This window comes from Neopsephotus bourkii, unplaced genomic scaffold (genome assembly GCF_033783945.1).
Source record: "Neopsephotus bourkii isolate Nb327-2 ecotype Australia unplaced genomic scaffold, CSIRO-AGI_Nbou_v1 NB_659, whole genome shotgun sequence".
Taxonomy (NCBI): Eukaryota; Metazoa; Chordata; class Aves; order Psittaciformes; family Psittacidae; genus Neopsephotus; species Neopsephotus bourkii.
The window spans coordinates 2,968,215-2,987,319 of record NW_026901158.1 but is presented as its reverse complement, the minus strand read 5'-3'; the positions used below and the strand labels follow the sequence as shown (position 1 = coordinate 2,987,319).

The window sequence follows — 19,105 nt, the reverse complement described above, 5'->3', positions numbered from 1 at the left end:
GGGAGGAAATAAATAAAAGATCAGTGAAAAAGCATCATATTTGACTCCTTCCTAGACTTGTGTTCATCAGCTGCAGGTTACTCATGTCTTCCAGATCTGCAGCAGCATGACTTTTCTTCTGATTAGCTTTTAACTCCTTCTCTCTGTATGCAAGCTTCAATGCAGTTCACTAATTAACAACTATTATGAAAAATATGCTTCAATAGGTTTGACATTTTTGAATGGACACCAATTATGATTAGCATTAATCTCCGTAATTACCCTGCAAAACATATTTAACGCCTCAAAACAACAAATGTCTCAAATATTTTGCCTTAAGTAACAAAAGATCATTAACAAAAAATTGTGTTGCAAACATTCATTATTGTACAGTCTATAACAGAAATAAGGTGATCTGTTTCCTATTTTAAAAGATGGCCAAAGCATCAATAAAGTATCCATGTTTCTTCTGTGATCAGGCAGAATAATATATTCTATTTCATGCATACTCAGAATACTAAATTAACTGAACTATCTCTGGTAAGACAGAAAGACACTGCTGATCAAGAGACACACAGATCTGGAAAAAGACCGGTCTGCGTGCTTTTAAGCAGCACCAAGCAGAGCTGAGTCCAGATTCCATGGACCTCTGGCCACTTCTAGCTCTCAAATAAAATAATCCTAAGCATAATACACACAACACAAAGGACTGCAGGATAGTGATTGGTCTCTGCAATACTCAAGTCTTCTTCCCAAGCAACTTACTACATGAATAAATATCCAGCTGCACACTTCACTGAAGACTAAACATATGTATTCAACTACTCTTTTCCCATTTCAAAGGTGCACAACAGGCATGTATGTCACATGGAAAGTGTGACAGCTTTCCCAAGGCATCCCAAAACAGCACTGCTTTGGATTAGCAGTCTCTGACTTCTCACTGCTTCTTCCCATGCTATATACCAAGTCAGTTCTTCATCCAGAGCATTAATGCAACACACTTACAATACCTTTCAGAGGTTTAGATTTATCCTCACCCTTCAATATACAAGGTGCCATTGGATAACTACCTCAAACACTGTACTCCCTTTCCAGCACACTATAACTGCATTTCTTTTGCATCGTACCCTTGAGAATTTCCAACAATGGCATGCAAGAGCAAGAATACAGGAAGGGAATGGGTTGTTGCCCCTTTGTGCACCTTGTGCTTTTTCCTCTCAGTACAGACATCTGATGTCCGTTGTCACATCTTATATTTTATGTGAAGTGCTGTTACTGGTTCGTGTTTGACTCAAGTAAAGGCAAATTCTCTTTTGCAGATCAGCTGTGAAGGGGCACAACCCTGCAATTCCCCAGGCAGCAAATCTGACAGATTGCAACAGTTTCAAACCAAAACTTGATAGAGAGCGCAGAGGAATTGCAGAGGGTGAGGGACAAAGTGTTATACACACAATAAAATTATTTAATTCTCATTAAAGTATTTAAGAGTGGATATGCAAGACCACAAGTGATAATTTTCTAAATGTCATGTCCAATAAGATTTGCCTGACATTTACAAGAAAGTCCCAGCTCTCCAGTGGGTTTTCCTGCAGCTCTCTCTTACACCAGCTTTACAATACCTCATAAATAATGCAGACACCAGGGGCGTGACAAAGATAGTCCCTGTTTTTATCACTCTCACACCTTCACAGTGTTGTTCTGCTGTTCCTACCGCCTTGAGGAAACTGAAAATCCTCACAGAAGCTTCAGTTCCCAGGGGATGGGAAGAGTGACTCGGGGGCAGGCAGGCAAACTCCACTGCTGCAGTTAAAGCTATATTTAGGGGAGACTTTGGTTCCCTCTTGGTTTTGATTTTGTTTGTTTGGGTTTTTTTTCCCCTTCTGTTAAAAAAAAAAAGAACGGAATTCCAGGGTTTGAACCAATGGAAAAACATCATTTATATGACCTTGAAAAACAATCTTGCACATCCTCTTTGAGCCTGATAAACACATGGAAAAGCAGACCAGGCTGGGGAATGCTGGCAGAAATCACACAAGTTAAAGTGCTGTTCAAGTTATCAATCTCAGAATCTAGAAATTAGGGTTTGGGAAAATGTAACTTCTAAAAGGTAATTAAAAAACAATACCCCACACTGATAATGTGTTTATACGTAGGGAATGTTTTAACTTAAAAACTGTAAATGACAAAGAATACAAGTATTCCCTATGATGATTTCTTAGAATTCTGTTAGTAAAACTTTTTGTAATCTAACAGCTAAAAATCACGCAAAACATTTGCCCACCCCAAGACAATGACAGCCCAAACTCCTGCTCTCACAATCTTCACTTATTTTCTGTCTTTAACCACAACTACAAAAACCCTGAGATAAACTGCAACTTTCCCAGGATCTGTTGGGAAAAGGGTAAAACATACAAGATGTCACAAGAAAACATAAGATAAAAATACACACAAGCTTTCCCCAGGCAGAAGGGCCAGCTCTGTCTCCATAACCCTCAGCGAGCAGAACCAAGACCCTGACATCCTTCACTGCAAGTCACTGCGGTTTGGGGCAGAACCATCACTCCTGCTACTGAGCACTGTAAAATGAGGCTGTATCTGGAATTCTGGGGCTCTCCCCAGGAGCAGCTCTGCCAACTGCCTGTTCCCAACTCACTCGCCCAGGGGGACTCTCCTGTGAGATCGAGCAGATTTTCATGGATACTGTAAATTTAGCCGTTGACTATGGACTGAATGGGTAACTTGTTTGACAGCCTTTGGCCTAGTGCCTCATTGCTCTGCTGGCAAAGAAAACAAATCTGTTAATAAGATATTTTAACTGTGACAACAAGGAGGAGGAGAACTTTCCAAACATTCATTTATGATAATTACAGAATAATGATTGCAAAAAAACAGGTAAAACATGGAGAGAAGGTTGAGAGTGCTAACAAACTTGATATAACACATCTGTTCTCACAAGGGATGTATGTCTAAAGATTAACATGTCAAAGAAAATATAAAAGCAGGTGGTAACAGCTTAACTAAAGCTGGTTTGCAGCAATACACGTATTCCTAAGAGCAACATAAAAGAAGAACAAGTACTTGAAACATTTTCTCTAACCCAAATCCCCATTGCCAAGAAAGTCAATACACTTTCTTGAATGTCTGCAGAGTGGCAGACAGGCTATGTGAATAGAGAATCCAACAATGATTACATGTCCCTACCAGTCACAAGCTGCATAAATCAACCTTGCAAATAACATAAATCCCACCAAACCATGCAGAAGCTTGCTCCCTTCCAAAGCAGGGACCAAAAGCAACCAGCATAGCCTGCAGTATTTATAATGCCACCAGACACTTTGGTTTTGGCTCTGGAAGCACCTTGTGGGTGAGCAGAACTGTGAGAAGAAAATAAAAGTGCTTCTAGCACAGATGTGCCCTTCGCCTCGTGTCTCTGTCTGCCTAATCCTGAAAATCTGTAGCACCTCTGGAACTGGAACATCCTTACCTTAATCATCTGGGAGAGATCACCAGCATCGGCCAGCTCCAGGACAATGTTAAGTTCATTGTCTTCAATAAAAGAATCCAAATACTTAATAATATTGGGATGGTTCAGTTGCTGCAGATAAAAGGGAATGCAAGAAGCTTTTAACACTGTAGTAGCAAACCCTAAGATACAATAGCTTTGCTACTTCTGTAAGCATTATGCAAAACAGTTCACAATGGGTGCAACAACAAACCATGCTCTGGGTTACTATAAACAAAAATCCTGCAAGAAGTCTCACTTATCGTAAGCACAGCATAATAAAAGTGTCTTGAGTAAAGAGCAATACAGCCCAAAGTGGTGTGAAACAACCTTTTCTATTTTAATCTCACAAATAGCTTAAAATCAATGCCCTGAAAGAAGATTTGTTAAGCAATAATTGTTTTTTTCTGCATTAAACATAAAGAAAAACCCAACTGTTGACTACAATGCTCCTTGAGGTCTCTGTCCCTTAGAAGAACAGATTTAACAAAACTTTGATGGAGGAAAATAATGCAGAAATGGCACACATAAGTTTATTTTTCTGATTCTTTCTGCTTGCATCTTTGCTCATTACTTTTTTCATTTCAGTAGATTCTTCTTACGGTCACAACTGATATTAAAGATGTTTTTTCCTTCTACATTCCTTAAAAACTTCCACCTTGCTCAGATTGTTTCACTTCATTCACAAGAATAAGAAATGGGCTGATCTGGTTTAATATTTTATGTTTGAATTTCTTAAGGTGAAAAACTGTAATTGCTTGAAAAACAACGCAGTATCTCAGTATCTCTGTTCACTCTAATTTTGCTCTATATTCTCCCCCTTGCGCTCTTAGAAATGCAGTAAATTTAGAAACTCCTGAAGTGAGCATGTCATCTACTAAACAGCTGTGACTCAACCTGTCTATTCCAGGGGTTACGAAGCCAAAAGAAACGCTGTTATGATCTATCACACTAATCACTCCTCTCTGCATGCACATTAGGGGACAGATTCTCCTTTGCAATGCTGCGCCACTAGCACACATTAGCCTTAATGGGATCCATGTGCAGGCATCAGGAGAAGAACATTCCCACTAGCCCAAGCCTTAAATAAATAAATAAATGCCACAGCCCACGGTTTCTGTTGAAATCTCCTGTAAATGTCTGCTCTCAGGTGCACTGATCAAAGACCAGCTTCCAGTGAAAAAGCAGCATCAAAACCACAAGCAGAGCAGCCCAACACCTAACGCACATCAGGGTGCCTTCCCCCCACCACTGCACACACACTGCGATGGCAGCCCCAACGCTGGGTGCTGTGTACTGCTCTCATAGGTGCAGTAAAGCCTGGCATCTAAGAGATGCTTTCTGTTCTCTTTAGGATGCTCTGAGAGAACTCTCTCACAAGTTTCCAAAGGCATCACTGAGCTCAGGCGGTCAAACAAGCCTTTTTCTAAGCCTCAGCACCACATGCCGATAAAACACATCAAAACAGTACAACTGTAACAGGTAGTGAAGCCCACACACTGCTGGGAAAGCCACTACACTAACATTTTACTGTTCTGTGTCCCCAGAACAGACAGGTTGGTCGATCTGGAGAAGCCAAACCTCCATTCTCCACTCCTCCTTTTGTCAAACTTATTCTAAATAAATACACTGACTCTCAAATACCGTATATTCATGTGGCATGGAAAAGACCACTGAAATTTTCTTTTGTCAGAAGGGAAGTATATTCATACTCACAGATTCTTAAATGCACCAAACATCACAAACGCTTTCTCTTTGGTTAATGACATTTCCTATTTCTTTAATGCATCCTAAAAGTGTGATGGCAGTTAATGCCTGATGTATATGCACAGCAGCACTGTCAGCAAGAGGCGTGTGGAAGGGTAAGCCACCTCTAAATGATTGAGTGTGGGTGCTGGCAGCCCAAACACTGATTACAGCCGCATTATTGAGCTGCTTTATGGAAACCTTTTAGCCAGAATTACACTGAAAGTAATATATAATTTTGTCTGGCTTCTGGTAAGTTTTGAATAATCATAATTTACTTATAGATCACAAAAAAAAAAACACCCTTTGGTTTCATGGTCACAGAGAAATCTTTGATCAAAAAGGACAAAGTATTATTTTGACAGGATGGACTATAGCAAGTCTATGCAATTCCATCACCAATTCCTCAATAGTCAGAGTACGCACAGATAGTGCTTCACTCCAGACAAGGATTTTAAACTTAGATACATTCTCTCAGAGACAGCTACAACATTTGGCTTCAAAAGGAGCTGAATCAGGCTTCTAATATTGCCAACGCTTGACTGGACAGCTTTGGTGATGTTAACAGAATGGGGAGAGTGAGCTATAATTTAAGTGACTTCGGCAGCAGAGAGCATATTCCCTTTCACAACTCTGCTGCTACAATAACCCTGGTTTGGTATCTGGCTTCTTGGTGAGCTTCACTCAAGAAGGTAAGCTGCCTCTGGTCCTCCCACACAGGAGGCTGGGAGCTGACATTCTGGACTCTCCTGTCATTGTGGGTGTTTTCAGATTCCTCTGCTTCTAATACATTCACATATTTCGCTCCGAATGAATCTAGTGCACGTTTATAACATTCTATAACTAGAGTGAGACAAAACTGTTTAAATTACCTAGAAACCAAAAATACCACAACTCTTCCATCATGTAGGCATTCTAGCTTGCAAAAGTAAGCATCATCTTTTAAGATCACTGCGTGTGCTATATAAACTTTATCTCCCATAAAAAGGCAAATGACCCTTGCTAATCTGAAAACAATTTTTTTCTTAAAAAAAAAAAAAAAAACAAACAGGGAAAGCCATGGCAAAAAATAAATCTTACCTTCAAGAGGTCAATTTCTTTAATGCAATCTTGCCTTGCCTTGGCATCCATCATTTCAAAAATCTTCAAAGACAAAAACAAAGAAAAAAAACAATGAAAAAGTAATTTTGTATTTTAAGAATTGGTCTTTCCTCCCCTAATCTGTATTATTTTCTGCTGTAATCAGTAGTCACATGATCCCCAGAACAAAGAAAGATCAATGTTTTCTTTATTTTGAAACCACTAAAAGGCTAGGAATAGGGTAAAAGTAATCGTAGAACCTGTAGAGAGTATTCCAAGCAGCACAAAAAAAACAAAGAATCTGCTGTTGTGAATTTCAAAACATTGTTTAGTTTCTAGTTATTCCATGAGGTAAATAAAAGATAAAAAAGTTGAATTTTTCTTTTCAGAGACACAGCTTCCACTGATTTCTCTGTAATAATTAACAATAATATTAATTCTGAAATATAATCAAGAGAGTCAGTCACTAGAAATACAAGCTTAAAGTATCTGTTGAAGGATTAAAGGCAAATCCCTTCAAACAAAATGCTGTTCCAAACACTGCACAATACTTAAATCAAGTTACAGATCTATATGGCTTGCATGAAAGTTGTCAGAAATCCTTTTAACACTCCACCAGCAAGTGCAGGCATTTTTCATTCTTGTGCTCTCATGATTTATCTGTGATGAGATGGCAGTCTCCTACCTGTATGAGCACAGCCATTAGGGCTTCATTCCTTCACACATACTGGATTCTAATTTAGTGAATCCTTTTCATAAAGTAAAAAGTGAAATAAATAAATTGCACCACTGCTTCATAGTTTATTAAAAACATAAACCTACTTCAACATGATGAGGGATAGAGGCCATGAAGTGCAAACAGATGGTTCAAAATTGAAGCAGGGTCCCATACAGAACATACAGATTTTTAAATATAAATATGTCAAACCAGATCATCCAGTGCTCCCAAACCTTAAACTCTCAATTTATAAAGCATTTCATTGCATTATTACTGCTGACAAAAGAATACTGAAAGAATTATCCAACTAAAAGTAATCTGCGTAGATACTTAAAACATGCCCATTCTACTTGCTAAATAATAAGACTTTGAATTTAAAATGCTCACCTGAACTTTCTTTAATGCCACAGGTTTCCTGTCCAGAAGACAAGTTGCTTTGTAAACTTCGCTGAATTGTCCTCGTCCAATCTTCTTCTCTATCTGAAAATCTGCCAGTGTGCAGCGATATGGGTATGATGTTAAGTGTCTCTGTGCAAGATAAAAGAAATTAAATCAATAAACCAGAAAAAGTCATGCAAAGTCCTGGATTAGCATTCCCAGCATCTTTCTTATGACCACAAAGTAGTGGTTTCTGTGACTAATCATATTCAAGAAAATAAATTCCTTACAGTAAGGACTGACCAGAAGAAAGACAAAGAAATGTGATGTACAATGAATGGATAATGGAGTGGTCTGGTTTTCCTTTTCCACCTTCAATTTTCTTTGCCTGCTTCAGACAACACTGTACCAGAGCACCTGCCATAGCGAAATGCAGTATCTACCCGTGAGTGCGCACAGAGTAATGCCAGAGACCTGAGCAAAAATATTAACCAAAGCATAAAACTAGTAACAAGTACACAACAGAACTTGAGGGGAGTGCATCCAAAGGATACAACTACCATTTGCTGCTGGATCCTCAGCAGACATCCCAGCACAAGTCTCCAGGGAAAGCAGGCCAGGAGGGCTGGATGTTTCAAGGAGACGATTATTGTTACCACTGTCATTTCCTAACACAGAGGTGTGGAGACAGAAGCTTTTAAAATGCAGGTAAAGCCTTCAGTTTCAGTCCGGCATCTTTTGCCAGCACTATACAAGAGACTGAGGATCTATTACAGTGCATATTTAAGTAAGTTTAGGCTGCTCTTCTTTGCAACAGAAATAAAACTGACTACTATTCAACAAACAATAAAAAGTGTCAATCAGATATTTGAAAAAGCTTCCAGATTTCCAGGTGCCTGTGCAGCTCTGAACTACACCCACAGTTATTTGGCAGAAGTTCTGTACACAAAATTGTGAAATTCAATATTCTTAAGAAAAGTCACCAATAAAGTCCCCTAAATAGTAATGTCTGACCCACAAACTGCACCAATCAACCAAGACATGCTATTTTGAAAACAGTCACCTCTACAGCATTTTTATCACAGCAAACTCAGGAGAAATGCCCACAACTAAAGCTGCTCTACCGCAGGCATCAAGAAAAATGATTACTCTTATAAATGCTGAGGATACAGCAATGAGACATAAATCACAAACCAGTGGAAAGATTATCAGGTCTTTTTGCCATCACCTTCCCCCTCATCTCTGGCAGCAAAAGGCTGCTTGTTTCTGGAAGCTGCCCTGCACTTCCACATCACTGCCCTGTGCCCTTGAGAACTTCCTTAGGATAAAGATCAGCAGTTACGAAAAGAGAGGACTGCTGCTAAACTGAGAAGCTTAGATAGTTCTGAAATCCAGAGGAGACAAAAATGCAACATCACAGTGTCCAGCCAATGCCTGCTAATTTAAGTAGCCACATAACTCCAGGCCATTGTGCTCATCAGCTTTTTCAGTTTAAGCTCCCTAAAAGAGCAAATCTGCTCCTTTTCAGATGAAATGCCAATTTGACTAATTACTTGTGAAATGCCAAGGCCATAGGTAAGTTTTTCCATCACCATGAGCATTTAAGTTATTTCATACCATGAGAAATGGTTTTAATTTTTCCAGGCTAAAGATGTCACAGTAAAAAGTTTAATTCATGCACAGTAACCTACACAAATTAAGAGGGGTGCATGAGAATTTGCAGCTATTCACAAAGGTGAATCACAGAAATAGGAAGCTCATTTCATCAAGTGTTTCCTTTCAAGAGTTCAGGGAGTTTCCCTTTTAAGATCACTTCAGTCTCCTCCATACTGTGAAAGAAGCCCTGTTATTGACTTTACTGCACAGCCACCACTGCCATCAAGATCTGCGAAGGTTAGTCTCAGTACTTGGGTTGTGCTTGAAGTTACACTGCATTTACAAGCTAAAACAATACAGCAAAATAAAAATTAAACTGAAGATCCAGGATTTGTTTCTCTAAGCTTTGCAGTGTATACTTAACAATAAAACAGGAGTATCCTGTCACTGATGAGGAAAAGGGAGTCAATGGGTCATCAGATAAATAGCAGAATGTTAAGATAACATTATTATTTACACATATTCCCCTTTAAGTAAGTAATTCATCAACAAAGCAAGGCAGCATGGGATGAAATCAGACAAGCAAATATTCAAAGGAATCAGCCCCTGCAGCTTTCTTAGTTTAAATATCACCAGAAGAATGTCTGAACCCAAGGATGTGTTCAACTTGACTGGTAACTAACATCTCCATTTCCCAACTTCTTTACACAAGAGCTTCTAGGCAAAAGAACTGAGCTGTCCAGTCAGATTGCTTTATCCAGCCAACACAAAGGTGTCAGTATACAGAGCTACAGAACACTTATGCCTAATTAAAATATAGAAAGGAATCAAAGCACTTCCTTAACTGTCAGTGTGCCTCCTGAGCCAGCCCTTCTTGAGCTGCAAGAACATTTGAGCAAGTTTTTTCCAACTTGGAGTTAACGTACACAATAAAGGTAGCAGTTTTAATGAGATTTTATGAAGCAACTACCACAAAACTTTCTTTTAAAGGAAGAAATCCATGCTACTGTTAAGGATGGTATCCATTTGCCCTTCATAAATCATTAAATTGTGCGTTAAAACTAAGCGTGTTTAAGTGTAAATTAATATTTTAAGCATGTGCCAAGTATTATCTGGCAACTTCCTAACCTGAAAAAATAAATAAATGTTAGGAAGTGACAGGGTGTATGTGTGTGTCCTAACCAGTTTCACATGGTTAGCACATAAAGTCTGCTTGCCATGCTGGAGTTAATGCTGGGTGATGACTGGACACCTTAGCTGATATGTTCTGGCATCCTCCAGGACTACAGCTGCATATTTACATATGCAATGACCTAGATTTGCATTTGCTATCACAACCTATCAGACCTAATTAAAGTAATGGAGCTTGGAGCTTTCATACAGGCTGGATGATGTTTGATTTCGGTATAAACCAGAGAGCAAGCTCAGGTTAGACCAAACCATGCCAGAAAGCTCCGTATGGATTACAGCAGTCCATTTCCCCATGCGTCTCTTTAAGCTTAACCTTCTCTTATGTTTTGCTGTACTTAAATGCAAGAGGCAGTGCTTCTAAATACTGTCACAAGGTCAAGAATACCTAAGAAATATCTACCTTTTCTGAGTACCATCCCTTTAGTCTGGCCTTGCATATGCTTCACTTATTTCATGACATTTTCCAAGTCCTTCCAAATTTAACCACTACAATTTTTTATAAACCTGTCAAAGAACCAATATATATTTTTTCAAATACACCACAATCTTTATTTTTTCAATCTGAGAGAGTTTTCATATACAGATGTAAATTGTGTGTGAAATTAGACACCACCGTCATCTTCAAACCTGTTCATCAAAAATAGATTTTCGCATTTTCATGATTGGTTCAGGCTTGGTGAAGTGTTCAGGTCTGCGTGAATACAGTAAAACCAAGGTACTGTCCCTGCAGAGCAGGTTTCAAGATCAATGACTGAGTTTGAATTCAAAAGAAGAGAAATAAAAAGAAAAAAGGGAAAAGAAAAAAAACAACCAACCACAAAAACCCACCCAACCACTGGACCTCTAAAGGCACTAGGAAAACTAGGCTGTTTGCACATTTCTGCTCCCAAGGCAGCTGTAGAAAGGGGTCAGTTTGGGAAGAGCTAGTTTTGAGACAAAGGCCGTTCTTTTTATCCATACAATGAAGTCTCATTCTTCTACTACTCCATTAAAAAAAGCTGAAGATAAAAGTAAACTAATTCCTCATTCAAATAAAGAGGCTATTCATTTTTACAAAGGCAGAGATTATCCCAAGGACAAGCTATTACCAGCAACATCTCTGGCACACATCTTGTCTTTGAGATGTAATCACTGAAGCAAGAGCAAAACTTTCAAAGCTAGCAGAGTAATGCCACAAGCAGCCCCTGTCACAACACTGACACAAGTTTGCTAGAATTTTCTGCCTCCAATTATGAGGTGTTACAGGATTTTGTGCATAATGGAATTAGTAAGGTGCCAGGATGTACTTTCTACTTCCGTATTGTCAGGGAAGTCTGCTACAGTGCTACCACAGGTCCCCAGTCACAGGCAACTCTCTGAGCACACAGGAACACAAACAGGTCAAACTTAAGAGCTGGACATTTGGTATTCTCCTAATCCTCTATACACTGCTATAACCACATGCAGGTAGGACAGCTGCATTACACCTCCATACAGTTTTGTATTATTTTAAATGAGTAGTTGTACAACTCAGAATTTGTATTTTTTTGATAAGGAAGAATAAGACCTGTTCTGTTGACAGATTTTCAATCTCCAGAACAATTCATGTGTGGCCAACAAATTTACTTCTTTGTAATGATTTAAAAGCTGGGGAAAACCTGAACAAACCTGAGAAAACCGTCCAGCAGCCTCCAAGTCAATACTGCAGGCAAAGGAGAGTACTGAGGGACAAAACCACCAGTAACATACTGACATGCTGCAGAGCAATGTCTGTGTGTGATGGCCTCTCCCAGTGGCACAGGGAAAAGATAGCTCTGAGTTGAAAAAGGGGACTGTTCAGCGCTAATTGCACAATGTTAATTAGCAAGATCAGTTGTTCTATTGCTGTCTTACTGCCACGCAGGAAACCAGCACTAGTCATCAGTCTGCACAAATGGTCACAAGACGTTTAGATTATTTATAAATCAGCCTAAAAATTGTTGAAGATTGGGTAACCAACAGTTAAAGTCAGACTCTACAATCTTTAGATGCCAATGAAAGCATCTTTCCTGTAGAGCCATGAAATGAAATATTCCTTAGAAGAGTAAAAACACTCGCCCAATTAATTTTCTGAAATCTCATTAAAAAATTTAGCCCGACTAAGTCATACACTTCTGACCTGAATTTTAATTATCTTTACGCTGGATAGAAGGCTTTTTCTGATATTTGCAATGCATCATTAATTTTAAAGGAATTGTTTCCCTGCTTCTAAAGTGCATACTTCATCTGAATGACATTTACCATAAACTAATTTCACCTTTAAAAGACATCTGCGATAGTAGATGGGGAAGCTTCAGCCCCTCCAGTTGAGCACACATACATTATAAGCAATGATTTACTATCAACAGCAGCGTTTCTAACCTCTTTATGATGTCCGAAATGATACACCCATCTCCTTTCAATAATGCCTACCTGAAAATAAATTTGCATACTTTGAGGTTGAAATTCCAGCATGAATTTATGAGAATACATTAGAACAGATTGATTAAGAACTTTAAGCTCCCAAAAGAGGAGGAAACTTTTAAAATATGGATTATCCTTCAAACAGGTAGTCAAGTAATTACTGAAGGATACATCACGTTTTTCAATTTGCAGCTTCAAAACTAGGCTACACAGTCATAAGATATCCTCAACCTGACCTGTTCCCTAGAATTTGAAGTTTGCTGAAGAACTTGGCTCAAATCTCAACGTTTTAACATCTCTTATCAGATGTTTGCACTAGCTTACAACAAGGAAAAAAAGAAATACCAGGTTGAAAATAGTAGACCCAAGGTGATATTCATAAAGAAATCAGTATTAACATAAAAATAACCTAATTATTTCAGAAACAAACTGAGAGCCTTTGCTGCAAGATGACCAGTTCAAATCTACCTACAACTCATAGACCAAAATGACACTATACCATGAGCAGCTCTGCTAAGCTATGTGAGTACATAAAAGAGTTCTTTAGAAGTGAGTTATTTAGTATGAAAACTAAGTAAAAAAATCATAGCTCCGTATTTTTATATCACTGATTTACTTCTAAATAACGTTTATTGCTTATTGCCATAAACACTAAGTAACCTAGAGACTTAAATAACTGACATTTTCACTCGGGAACATGACTAGAAAATCTTCTTCCTCTTGCTGACAAACTCCATCAGGGTAATGCTGGGCAGGTAGGAGAGACAGAAGCAAATCCTGTGATTTTATTGGCCCTTTTATATTTATATATTGACTTACTGTAGAAAATGCCTAAATATGAAGCATTACTCAAGCATGTCATCTTATTACTATAGTAAAGGCAGAAATTAAAGTCTGATATACTCATAGCTCTATTCTAACTAGCTGTAAAACAAGAATAACACCTCAGATTGAAAAAAAAATCCCCTCATCTAAGACTCTACAAGCTTAAGTTCTGTTCTGATGCTAAAGCTTTAATCCCTGCCATTCATGGCATTTCTGTTAAGACAAGTTTGGTCAATTTTTCCTTCTCAAACATCTTTCTTCCACAAGCTATTATACAGCATCTACTTAAATCTTCAGAAGAAAGAAATGATGTAACTTTTGATTCTTCCAGGTACCAGGTATCAGAAATGGAAAATTATATATAATTATGTTCCTGCAAAATGGAAAATCAGAAGTCAGTAATAAGCAATCATACCATGGCATCAGTGTCAGGCAGCCTGGACTCTAAACAGGACATAGTTTGATATTTTTTAAACAGAGTTTGCTGAGGAGACACATTTTGTGCAGTTCTCTGGCAGACTGTGCATTTTTGTTACTCAGCTTTATTAAAAATGGATTTTAATAACAAAACCAAAGAAATTCTTTCTGCAATCCTAATTCTAAATGAGATCATCCTCAGAGCAGTTAATATACTCAGAGACCTCCATTAACACAACTTGGGTTGTGAGAGAGTTAAGGGGAGGTTTCACTGAACAATGACCATAGAGCAAGATGAGCCCACTCTGTCTCAGCATAGCAGCAGAACGCAGATTATTAGCTACTAATTACACTTAACTATGTCATTACAAATTCTAACATGTGCTCCAAGATGCCATGAATGTATCTGCTGCACAGGAACACTTCCTAATCTTGTTCATGAAATAATTACAGGGGCTCTATCCTGCCAAATGAGGCAGTAATTAACCCTAATTGCTCGAAATGCAACTGGCTAATTCTAGGAGATTAATCAAGGGGATTCAATTATTATTAAATGACTTAATATGACAAATTGCTACATTAGGAAAGGGGGGCTTTGCTCCATACGACATTACTTTCCCAGCAGTGCTGAGCAAGATACATTCATCGTTGTACTCTGTGTGTAGGCAACTTATGGCTTTTGCAAATCTGTGTTTGGATCCAGCTTTCTTAACAGCCACTTCTTGGTCAAGGACCTGGATCAGCACTGGAGTGTGCATTCCAAATGACAAACTGACACCCACACTCCCCTCCCCAGGGTGACTTTACACCACAGTTGCAATATCCTTTTTTCTGACAGCTTTTCTATGATGCTTTTTGTTTACTCCTTAAAGTGCATATAGGTAAAACCCAATTGCTCTGATCAACAGACAAAACTGTCTAAAACAGGCAAGCAGCCACAGTTCACAAAGTACAGGTTTCACAACTCCAGTGAAGGTACCACGATTACTTTGAATGCAGATCTAACCCTAGTTTTAGCCCACTTCTGCAGAAAGGCAGGGAGGGGAAGTAGATATGAGCCACAATAGTGAAACTTGATAATAGTATAGACAAAATACATTGTGGGAGAGATTCCAGAGACACACAGGAAATGAAGCCAGAGAGCCTGCAGTTTTGTGTAGGATGAACTTTTTCTTGTATTTGGTAATTACCTCTTCAGCATTTATTATTAAACTATAAAAGGAGATAAAATGCATTTATTCAGTTACACAATCAACTGCTTTTCTTTGGCCTTTTCTTCAAAGCATCAGAGAGGAGAAAGCCAACATAGAACATGTTTTTATAAGACAATTTAAAAAGACTTGCTTTAAGCAAAATTCAAGCTATTTCCTTTTTCTCTTATTATCATAAAAAAAATAAATTCAGGAAACTCTGGCAGGCTGGCAGACTCCCAAACTGGATATACCCTAAAAGTGCTCTAACTGCACTATAAACAAAAGAGGGGAAAAAAGAAGGCTAAATGCTAAGTAATCTATAAACCTTTATAAAAGGAATGGAAGAGAACACAAAAGGAGAAAGATTAAAGAGACATGTACTTACCTGAGGATCATGCTGGTACTCTTGCCCTGGCAGCTTGCAAAGAGGGTTGTTCTGGTCCCCTAGATGATGTGGATGGTTATGCTGCCCTTCCATGGTATCATACCAAACTCTGCCTCACTGTTCTGCTGGAGTTAAAAGAAAGGGGAAAGAGAAGTCTCATCACTGTCCACTCAGCGCTGAAAGCAGCAACAGGTCAAAGCTACCATTGCTGTCCCCAGATTACAAACCAAACCCACAAACATTACTGGTATCATTTCACAATAAGGAAATTAGCAGAAAATGGGTTTATTTGGTCAGTGGTATGTTATCTATGACAGATATCACTTTTGTCAACTCTAACAGTGGCAGGCATTACCTCTTCTAGAACTGAATGGAGATGATCCCCAGTTATACCAGGCACTCAGTGCATAACTCAAGAAAGGTTAGCACATTTTCGTATGTAAAACAAGTCACAAAAAGTCCCATTAGGCCAGTTGCAGCTTTCTTTGGCTAAAGACAACCTAGAAGTGTAGCTTTACCCACATCCTTTCTTCTCCACTCTGAAACTAAAAGTTGTCATGCAGGTTGGTGAGCCACAGGAAGCAGTGGCTACAAACCATGTTAGCTTCAGTGAGATTAAAGTATTATTCTAGGAATAAACAAACAAACAAGGGAAATTTCCATGAATTATTTTGTACCAGTTTTACCTACAGCAATTACTAAGTACAGCCGTCCAGGAGAATGTCCTACAAAAAATACAGAAATTAAAAGGATGTGGTGTTGGAGTACAGAATCTAACAGAAGTTATCAGATACACGGCTTAGTGTAAGGAAGTGAAAATAAATTCACCATCTCAAATTATCCCTCACCCTGTAGAGACCAATTCAGCCTCCCCTCCCTCCTTAAAGTGTAAAGGTCTCCTTTGTGAAGTTTTGAGTCACAACGAACAAAATTGAACCTTCATTCATTCTGGCAGCACAGCTGGTGGAAAGCTGTGAAGTCCAGCACTTGCAACACAGAGCTTCTACACAGCTCCTCTTGGTTTACCTTGAATCAAATCATTTCACAATATGCTGAGATTAGTTTTATTTTGAGCAGTATCATAAAGCCAATGTATACGAACAAACAAATACATAAAAACTTGTGAGTAACAGGAAAGAGGAGACACCAGATCCTGGGTGAGAGGGCTCAAAAAGAGGTTATCATCAACCCTAACACAAACCAATCAGAAGGAATTGGAAGTGTGGTGGGGGGTTTCCATTCTTTAGATCTTTTCTATAAAGGATAAATTCCCACATGATTGAACGAGGTCAAGGAACTGGTTTCCTGAACTGTCCAACAACTACCCTGGTAATTTTGTTAGCTGTTCAGGGGGCACTGAGAGCACATCTCAGTGCAACTTGATCCACATCAGTCTGGGGTCAGGCTCTGGTCCTCAAAGCATATTCACAGCATATACAAAACATGCACAACAAATACATGAACATCTTTTCCCCACAAAGGGCTGCATGAAGGTTTAGGGGTTTATTTAATAACGTTATTCATAGCCAGTTATTCATTATCCACACGCTGCAGGTAATATGTCATTTAGAGTCACATTGTTGCCATCCTTAGCAGTGACCAAAAGCCTAATAGTGACAAGGGAAGATTTAGTGGCCAACACAAGCATTTGCAGAAACTTGCTTCAAGAGTTTTGGCAAGTATTCATTCAGTGAAAGAGCACAACCTGACCTCATTAGTGTATTAATAGTGCATGCCTGGCACTTGGGCAATGACTAACTCTTAATTTAAAATACAAAGGTATTCTAAATATTTGGGGGAGTGGGGAAGAAAATATGATGCAGAAGAATTTCTATTGCAAGTTGTGCTTGGTTCTTTCAACAGCTGTCAGTGAAATAAGCCTTTAGCTCTGGCAGATCTTTCCCAACACCACCTACTGTAACACATACACAGTATCAGGGAGAAAGATGAGAAAAGGCTCATTGTGTTTCTTAAGCAAATGAACTTTCACTCTTAACAAAGCACTCATTAGAAAAGAGTTGTGAGAGCTGGAGTACCCGCTGCACAGAACCAGGCTAACACATGGGCTGCTCTCAGTAAAAGGTTTTTAGAAGTCAATACTATGAAACTCCAGTGGGAGAAGGATAAAATGAGTGTGAAGTGTGATTTTAAGGTTCCTTCAGTATCAAGCTTTATTAGTAACCAAGATAAATAAAAATATATCTCAATATCAACATTAAGCTGTCCTACGAAATTTCTATTCAGGATTTGAAGAAAGGCTGTTTACTTGAAGGGAGAACACACCACATGTTCCTTCTCAGCCCACAAGATCAGAGAGCACTCTGTTATGGACCGCAGGCCACTGAAGGCCTCACTTATCACCACTGATCTCTAACGGGATTCAGAAATCTCACATTTACAGCCTCCAGATAAAAGGCATGTCCAGGCAGTGTCATGTGAAGTATCTGTAGTCTAACACTGATCAAACATCATGTCTACCATGTCCTGCCTTCAGAAAGGACTAAAGCTCAAAAAGAAAAAGGGAGTTATTTCTGAAGACGAGAACATGAGTCATCTGATCACACACAAATCTGGGACATTCCTAAGAAAACCAGAACTTCCCATTTGCCACAAGGAAGCTCAAGGTACAATTACTTTCACCATAAGGGATTAGACAAAGGGAAGGCAATTAACAGTGCAGGGCAGTCTGGATGCCACCAGCACGTACGGGAATGTATTAGGTGGAGTATTTGGGTCTGGTCACTGTTTGTTTAAAGCACTACAGCTAGAAGCAAAGGAAGAAGTAAGAACTAAATATCAGCTTTGAAAAGAGATACAGCACAGCTCACATGACACCAGCCCCGAGCCCTGACACCTACAGGACAGCATGTCCTGCTGGAAGCTGTCAGCTCAGCTATTCTGGGCTACTGGCAAACACACACTATAGGTAGACTGGAAGGGGGATCCCCACGAAGGAGCTTCATGGAGTCTGGAAATAACAGCCAATGCCACAAAGGCACTTTATTATGTCAAAAAGGGTACACAAATTGCACGGAATCATAGTTCCAGAAAATTCTACTGGGTTCTTGAGATTCTCTCTTTTAAAAGGTCCAACTACTGAACCAATATATCGGTTTAAAAGAAAACTTAATTACAGTTTAAATTCTATTTTTAAACATAAAAATGTTGAGCAAAGAACATGACACTTAAAATCAGGGACTTCCACCCCTATTCCAGACACCTGCACTCTCCTGAGGAAGCTACTATGTTTTGAGCTACATTTCACTAAACCTGAAGATAGCATGCACTCAATCCTCTCGTCCAGATCATTGATAAAGGTATTACAGAGAACCAGCCGCAGTACTAAGCCCTGGGGAACAGCACTTGTGACTGGCTGCCAACTGCACTGAACTCCATCCACCACTACTCTTCAGGCTGGTTAGATCAGAGCTGGTTTAGACTGCTGAACAAAACCATAAATACATGAGAAATCTTTAAATCTGTTCAGCCACCCCTTACTCTTATCACACCACTCAGGCTGTATATGCAGCCTGTACATTTAAGTTCTCCAGGAAAGCAACAGTTACCATGAAACCCTTCCTTGTAATTAACATAAGCACTTTAATAAGATGTAGCATATCAAAAGCCACACCTTGATTCCTCTAAAAAGGAATCAACTTCTCAACGTTACTTGA

At 39.0% G+C, this 19,105-nt stretch overlaps 1 protein-coding gene across 5 annotated transcripts in view; it reads right to left on the bottom strand.

The window, feature by feature from the left end:
• NEK6 (NIMA related kinase 6) overlaps positions 1-19,105 on the bottom strand; it is a 143,418-nt gene that overhangs the window by 21,354 nt on the left and 102,959 nt on the right. For 3 of the 5 annotated variants that reach the window (XM_061352586.1, XM_061352585.1, XM_061352583.1), the window contains exons 2-5: positions 15,432-15,556; positions 7,413-7,553; positions 6,308-6,370; positions 3,464-3,574 (exon numbers count right to left, since the gene is read on the bottom strand). In XM_061352586.1, coding sequence (XP_061208570.1) covers positions 3,464-3,574; positions 6,308-6,370; positions 7,413-7,553; positions 15,432-15,524 — 408 coding nt within the window. In that variant the 5' untranslated portion in view covers positions 15,525-15,556. The remainder of the gene's footprint in view (positions 1-3,463; positions 3,575-6,307; positions 6,371-7,412; positions 7,554-15,431; positions 15,557-19,105) is intronic. The other 2 variants (XM_061352587.1, XM_061352584.1) reach the window with 1 other exon arrangement.